At 41.5% G+C, this 8398-nt stretch overlaps 1 protein-coding gene across 3 annotated transcripts in view; it reads right to left on the reverse strand.

The window, feature by feature from the left end:
• The window catches only part of LOC118592981 (contactin-associated protein like 5-1-like), a 934683-nt gene extending 926520 nt beyond the window's left edge, over positions 1–8163 (reverse strand). For all 3 annotated transcript variants that reach the window (XM_036202117.1, XM_036202118.1, XM_036202119.1), the window contains exon 1: positions 7608–8163. In XM_036202117.1, coding sequence (XP_036058010.1) covers positions 7608–7689 — 82 coding nt within the window. In that variant the 5' untranslated portion in view covers positions 7690–8163. The remainder of the gene's footprint in view (positions 1–7607) is intronic.
• Between the last annotated feature and the right edge of the window lie 235 nt (positions 8164–8398).

Raw genomic sequence — 8398 nt, forward strand, 5'->3', positions numbered from 1 at the left:
ACACACACACACACACACACACACACACACACACACACACACACCATATTAAAATAATGTATGTGTATGACAAGACATATGCATGTAATTCAAGCACCAGAGGATGCGTAGGAGTAGCCCAGTGCCTATCTAGACAAATTGGCAAGCTCTAGGTCAATGAGAGACCTTGTCTCAAAGAAGATATATGGCTTTCTAGGGGATAACACACAGTCTGACCTATATTATCCACATGCACAAACATACATGTGCATGCACACACATAAAAAATGTTTTAAATGGGGAAGATTAAAATTTTACTGTGCTAGTTTCATGTTTAGTTCCTAACACCCACATGGTGGCTCATGGCTTTCTTTAACTCCAGTTCCAGGGTATCTAATTGCCTCTTCTGGACTCTGCATGCAACAGGAATGTAGGTGACACGCATTCATACAGCAAAATCACTCATGTGCATAAAAATGAATGATATTTAAAATATAAAACTCCCCAGTTAAACTGCATCTTTTAAATTTAGAGAGATAAATTTTCCATACTAACTTCTTTACTTCCTCCTCTATTCCTACAGCAATCCCCAGTATCCTCCTCTTTTAGTCTGCTGAGTTTGTTCAAGTTTTGTTTCAATTTCACTTTCCTCAAGAGCACATTGGGAAGCTCCAGCCCATGGAAGCTGTTCATTGTCTGCTTTCCACTGCACCCATGCATAGCTACAGTGAACAATTATTACTGACTTGACAGAAGACTTATTGTCCTGGCTGTCAACATTTTTATCATTCCTGGAGTTCTTGTCCTATGTCTTACTAGTTATTCTTCTCTTCTCCAGTTACACAGAGGATGTGACTTTAAGAAAGAAGACTAGGACTTGGAACTAAGTTCATCTGTAAGTTCTTCAAATGAGTAACACACACCAGCTCTTGACACTTATACCTTTCAAAGTTAAGACGATGACATAGTCCCTCCTCTTTCTCCACAGTTGGACTCCTGGAGCTCCACCTGGGGCCTGGCCGAGGGTCTCTATATCCACTTCCATCAGTTATTGGATGAGAGTTCCAGCATGACAGTTAGGGTGTTTGGCCATCTGATTACCAGACTAGGTCAGATCAGGCTTTCTGTCGACCATTGCCAGTATTCTACAGTGGATGTATCATTGTTGAGACCAAGATTGGAAAAGCACAGGGACAAATAGCCAAACTAATAGAAACACATGAATTATGAACCAAAAGCTGTGGAGCTCCCAACTGGATCAGGCCCTCTGGATAAGTGAGACAATTGAATAGCTTGAACTGTTTGGGAGGCACCCAAGCTATGGGACCTGGACCTGTCCTTAGTGCGTGAGCTGTCTGTTTGGAACCTTGGCCTTACATAGGGACACTTTGCTCAGCCTGGAAGGAGGGGACTGGATCTGCCAGTACTGAATCTATTAGGTTAAGTTGAATCCCAAGGGGAGTCTTGGCCCTGGAGGAGATGGGAATGGAGGGGAGGAGCTGGTGGGAAGGTGGGGGCAGGGGCGGGAGGGAGGAGGACAGGGGAACCCATGGATGATATGTAAAATTAAAACACAAATATAATTTTAAAAAAAATTTTCCCTAAAAAAAAGAAGAAGATGACATAGGTATCTCAAAGTCATTTTATAAGAATAATGAGATGGATTTGTGCTCACTTTATATCAAACCGAAGGCAATGGAAGAGATTCTTATAGCAATGGGACATGTGTATTTCAGATTATAGAGAAAGCATTTATTAATGTTACATAAAGAAAGTTAGTCAAATAAGCCCAAAGTTGTAGTAAGGTCAAGTAGATAGAGAGAGTTCTTTTTCAGGATACAGTTGACTTTATGGTGCCTGAGTTAGGCCTGTTCTCCAGCAAATCCAGAGAAGCATGCAGTCGGGGGTGGGTGGGGGGCACGCGGCAGACCTCACACTCTGTAAGGTGATCCGAACTTCTGTTTCATTTTTCAGCTCACTTCTACTTTGAATCTCCACAACAGTGACGAGTAATAGTTGTTAAGACAGCAGTATGAAACAAACCATCTTAAAAGCAGGACTCTGCCGACGGAGTAGGAAAAAAATCTCAGTTTAAGATTGAGAGCTCTTGCTAGAAAACCACTGGATCATTCTCTCATTCATCCACTTGCTCAGTACTTTAGCCATTGGATACAGGAATTCAAATGAAACATGACAAAGGGTAATGCATCTTAGCCGAAGGAACAAGAATTACAGAAAGTGTTACAAAAATTATATGAATAGGGGAACTTAGCCTAGACTGAGAAAATTTAAACTCGTATTTTATTTATTTGTTGACAATATCATACATGTGTGGAACATATCATGATCCTTACCATCTCCATCTCTCCTCTCACTACTCCCAGTTACTCCCAACACAACCCACACTAGTAAGTGTGTGTGTGTGTGTGTGTGTGTGTGTGTGTGTGTGTGTGTGTGTGTGTGTATACTTGGCAAACGGTGAGGAAAAATTTTAAGGGAAAATGGTGTTGTAGGCTAAATTAATAACCAGCCCATTCAAATAAATCCAATAGAAATGAGACAGTACTTTTTGTTTATAAAATGTAGAGTTCCATGTTTTGTTAGAAGGAAATGTTACTGGGAATGAGAGTTAGATTATTATATGAAGCATCTCTACATATGACACCATGCTACACTACCTCAGCAGAACTCTGGTCTGACATTAACAGACTTACGGGACAGAATGCCCATTGTACATAGTCCTATGCTTGTGTGTACACAACAGCGTATTTTAAATTGTTCCTCAAGGTTTTCTTTATATCCTATCAAATTTTTCATTAAAAATTAGGGAAGAAAAACAAATCCTCAACTCTGGGTACAAACTTAGATAAAAAGTTGCTTTTTTTAGAACAATGTGATATTTACTGTCACACTTTCTGTCTTTATCTGAATGCATTTGGCATCTTTTTTCAGGTATGACTCAAGAGTTGGGTGTGTTGAAAATTGCTAACTCATGCCCTTCTCCAAGGGAAAGGTTATGAGGCTGATGGTAGACAACTCTTGCCAAATTCCTGCAGATGCTACACAAACTGCCTAGTGAAGTGCATTGGAGGATATTTTGTTTCAAGGGTGTTTGTGTTTAAAAATGTTTATAGGTTGGGATTCAGATTTTTCTCATTGTCTAGATTAGTGATCTTGGGGACATGGTTAAGTTTCACTCACCTTAAACTCATTTATATGAACTAGTCACTTAACATCCATCTTGCTGATGGGCATTGTAAAGTGGGTGCAGTAAGTGAGGGACATATGCTGCATGCCTACTGGTAGGGATTGAAATCACATTAAATTCGTATTCTAATTATAGTTGCCTCCCATTTTTAAAGTGCAGTCATCTCAAACACACACATGAAAAAACCATTAAGTAGTATGAGTACTTGATGAAAAAAACCCATTACAAGTAAACATTGTCTTAGTAACTAAACCCAGGTTAGGCCTCTATTCATTAAACCAAGGTTATTGGGGGGAGTGAGAAACCTTTACAAGGTCATCAAAGGTGGCAGAGTTTTACTGAATGATGCAATTTCCTTTTTAAATTAATAATGTTGGTATTGTTTCCAAATTAAACCAAAGCAACTTCTCCTTAAAATTTTAAGTAAAACCTCATCTTTTTCTGCCTTCTTAGGCAACTAAACCCATTCTACATTTCCTTATTTGTTGAGAATAATTATCACATGCAGGTGATATTCCATTACAATTCTGGGTTATCAACTGAAAGACACTGAATCACCATCTAAAGGAATTAGAGATGCTTTGAACCTTATCACATCATTTTGTGATAAATAGATACAGAAAAGTAAAGTGATTCACTCAAAGAAAACTGAAGCCAGTGAGCAGATAGGCAGAGAAAACGGGAGACTACAGCTAGGAAGGTGGCCATTCCTTAGAAGGAGAACACAAGTGGGAGCGTGGCTGCTCCTGCAGACATTAATCATCTCCCAAGTCTTTTCCTTTGTTGTGATATCCCTCCTCTAGTTCTTCATTTATATTTTATTGTTGCAAAGTGTTAATCTGCTTTATATATAGGGCTATGTGATGGGAAAGTGATGGCATGTTGACCAGTAAAGGTCAAAGTGAGCTAGTTTGATGATGGAGAAAGCTTCCAGACTGCACCAACTGAGCAGTACAGGGTTCCCTCACTTCTGATAACTTTATATGCCAAAGAAAACACTGAACAGCCTTTATTCTGCCTCACAAAAACACCACAACCATTGCTCACACTACTTTTCAATTTGGTTTGTTAACAGCCTTCAGGTAATTCAAGTTCTGATATCTCCTTATTATCATGATCAACATGCTCACAGGTCTTGTGAAATTCAGCATGCAAGAAAAATCTGGAACAGCAAGTTTTACATTCTTACCACAATAACATGTCTCTGGGACCCTTAATAAGCAACAACAAATTTCAAAGAGGTATTTAGTGGTTATTCTAAGCTATTTCAAAAAAATAAAGCTATGGATAATCATGTAATATGTTTTTTTCAATATTTAAAGTAATAGTTGTCCTATGAATATCATATGCAGTCATTCTGTTTTAGAACACCATACTCTGCCATGTTAAATTAACATTTTTTCCAGCCTAATCTTAGATGAACAGCCTTAGTATGAAATTTAGCTGCTGTTCAATTTGGGGTGAGCACGTAGCTCAATTGCTGGCTGCTTTCACTAGCAGGATGGAAGGACAATTTTGACTAAGTGTTTGACGCCTGTGCTGAGACATCACTGGGACTAGAACTTCATAGAGACTCTGGTCTCATTCAATCCAACTCTCAAGTCATACCACACCTTCTTGTGTCAAAGGAGTTGAACATGTAATAGTTTTTAATTTTACATTGGTCTCTTATATCTATATTCAAAATTAGCCAGTTCCCTCAGGATATACCCAAAGGAAACACTCTCACTGTTTAATATCCGGAAAGTTTTGAATGGGGGAATTTTCAGAGGTTTTTATTACTGGTAGGTAATTGCATTCTCATCACAGATTTGTAATATCTGCATTATGGCTGGACCCCTTCTAACCTGACTCTGTTTTCATTGTGCTTAATTAGAAACTTACAGAATATGCAACTGGATAAGCATTAATTTATCCCTGTGGAGATAAGTACCCATGTTCCTGACAGAGTATGAGGAAATTAAACCTGTATACAAATAGATAGTCACATACTGCACAACAATAACAACAACAGCAAGTCATTACAAAAGAGGGCAGACAATTAAAAGTTTTTTTTAAGATACTCCACACCTATAACTTAACAGCTATAACTATGCACCATGGAAGAACCTCGGTAAGCAATCTGTTTTCAAGGTTGCTTGTTACTAATGACATGGAATATTCCTTAAAATGTAGGAAGAACAATCTTACAAAATTATTTCCACAAATCAAATTAAAAGGAAACTTCTAACTCATCAAAGCACATATATGAATGGGGACAGAGTGCACATCCATAGCAAATCCAGTATCTACACTTGAAGAGTAAAAACTGTGAGCAGCAGCCTAGAGAAACTGGGAAACATTCACAATTGACTCGAGGGGTTTTGCCTTCCAGGCTCTGAAGACCACTAATATGCATTGATCTCAGAACCAGTGTTTGCTGAAAACCTATTGCTTACTGAATTGATACAATTTTCACAGTACAGCAAACACTCCCCACTATTCCTTAAGAAAACTGACTCGAGAATATTTAGCAAGCAGCACTGACTCAATTGCTATGTTGCTTGGAAATGGGAAATGGAACTGTCACTTGCGAAATTCTGGAGATCACTATCACCAACTTCCTTTTGAAATGCTCAGCCCAGGATTTGCAACTGCCTTGGCTAAGATAAGCTGAATTCTTAAACCCATGCCATTTAGTTTTATGTACATTATTAAAATATATCGACCACAGTTAAGTTTATTTAAAAAAAAAAAATGGCTCCAATATCTATTTTTTCCCAGAATTTTCAAGAAGGGTAATCCTTGAGGAGGCCAAAAACATGAACTCCTGCTATGCACTCTGTCCGTTTTATCAGTATCCCTCACTCCATCCTTTTGGATATTCACAGCATTCATGCTCTCCAGATAACAGAATGTGCTAAGGGGAATGCACAGGTTAGAGCCACACCTCTGCATCATTTGGACAACACTGACCTCTAGTGGTCCAGGAGGTAGAGAAAGTAGCTCAGTAGCGAAGCTTACTTTCTGACTAAGGCTTTTGGGTCTTTCTATCTGGCACCATGGGAATAATTTCAAGGAGAAGTGGGGAAGAGGAGGAAGAAAGGGGAACAAGAGAAGAGAAGTGGGAGAAGGCAGTAGAGAAAAGTCAATCTCCCTGACTGAGTGTAGCCTGCTTCAGTACATCTCTGAAATAATTTATTAGTTTATCCTCCCTTGTCAGAGAGGGTAGCCTTTTTTGCCCTCCTTTATAACACAAACTTTAAGAAAATGTGACAACTATGGATTGTGAGCTTTCCAGTCTTTGGGCCACAGGAACACTGACCCTACTTTGAACATTTATCCACTTGTCTTCTTTCTGGGATGCAAATTCTGGGACAATATCCTCTAAGGATTAAGGAATAAGGGAGAGGGATCCTCAGTAGCAGGTCTTCCTGCTCCCCCCCCCCCCCCGAGATTGGTAATACAAATTACAAAAGTAAAATAAAATTGTCCCCAAACTGGGTAACATTTCCAAGGTTCAGTGCAGGAAGAGAAGATGAACGAACAAACCCACAAACTTGAGGGACCATGGCATGCTATCCATGCAAATAACACAGACGGCTTAATTGCATCCTTTCTCATTTAGGAGTTCCCAGAGATGGAAAAACTTCCCTTCCTCTGCCTAGAGAAGCAGCTGAGCAATTGAGCTGGAGCCTCTTGTAGCTTTAGCAATTTATTCAAGTTTGACAAACTGGATTCTTTAAATACATAGTGCAGGTGGCAGATCTCCGGAAGTTAAGAATACCTGCCTATTAAATTAAGTGAAGTTGAAACACGGACAACCTAGTGCATACTCACTGCTCCTTCACTGGCACGAGAATATTGATGGTGAGCTGTGCATTAAAGCTCTCCCTCCTCTAATAGGACAGCCATTAGTCTCCTAGGGTAGCTACATTTGGGCTACAGTTCTTAGGCCCAAACTTCCAATCCCCTTACACCGATGCCTATTGGCTACAGAATACCCCAGCTGAAACCTTCTACTTAAGACAGTAGAGAGATCTAGGTGCTGAGGGTGCGGGTTGAAGGTGGAAGTGTTCAGAGCACATTGCAAATCTGAGGGAGCTGCAGTCCGTCAGCTGCTGTCACTGAACTCGTTGGCGCTGGAGCATCTCTGCCCCTGGAGGCTTGCTCCTGGCCCGTGCAACCGTGTCTGAGATTAAGAAGCATGGAGCTAGCAGCAGGCTAAGGGAACTTTGTGGTTCCAAAAAGGGCAGGCAATCCAGCAGAGCAAGCTCATGAGAGTGCTGCTAACTTTTGGGATGGTTGGAATGGTAGAACCACACTGCTAAGGGTTTTCACCCAGCTTTTTCCCAGAACGTATATAGTCGGACAGTGGGTACTTATTCCTAGTAGCGTCATATCCCACCTCACCTTCCCGCCCCCAGTTCTGAGTACTCACAATTTGTTGCTGTTAATCCTAAATGCCAGAAGCCAGAGAGCACCAAAGCCAAAACGCTGGTCAGTCTTGGTACAGAATCCATTTCCCCCAGTGAACGATCTCTTCCAATCGAATTCCAAATTCGCAAGCACCAGCCTTGGCTTTTCTCTCTGTTTCCTTTCTGTCTCTGTTTTCTCTCCTCCGCACCGCCGAGCCCCCTTCCCACCCTCCTTAAACAGACACTCTTCTTTACTCCATCCTGCTCCTCAGACGCTCCACTGAAACCGTGGCAGGGCTTCCTCCGAGCTGCAAGCTGCGAGCTGAGACCGAGGTTTACAGTTCCTTCAACTGTCCCTTTCTGTGCTTGCCTTTCTCGTCTGCATCTTCTTCCTCCGGATCTCCTTCCTTAAAGGTTCAAATCCAAACTCAATGCAGCTCTTGGCGCTCAGCTCCAGCAATAGCCAAAAGCACCTCTTTCCGGTGTTAGAGCTGGATTCAGCACCGGGGTGGCGGACAGCTCCTTATAGGAGCCTTAGGCGAGGCACCGCCCCCGGCCGGCCCGCCCCGCGCTCGCCTATAAGAGTGGCCTGGGCGGGTCCTTGGTCGCTAGCGCGTCCCCAGCCGACTTATGCTGCGGAGCACTTAGGCTACTTGCTGGGGAGGCAAGGGGGAAAGATCTCGATCTCTCTCTGTCTCTGTCTCTCTCTCTCTCTCTCTCGCTCTGTCCTGTCCACCCATGCATCCCAGCATCCCTAAATCCATAACTACTTACCCCTTCCCTTCCTCTTCCTCCCAAATGAGGGTCCAGATAT

This window comes from Onychomys torridus, chromosome 11, assembly GCF_903995425.1.
Source record: "Onychomys torridus chromosome 11, mOncTor1.1, whole genome shotgun sequence".
In the NCBI taxonomy this organism is placed as follows: Eukaryota; Metazoa; Chordata; class Mammalia; order Rodentia; family Cricetidae; genus Onychomys; species Onychomys torridus.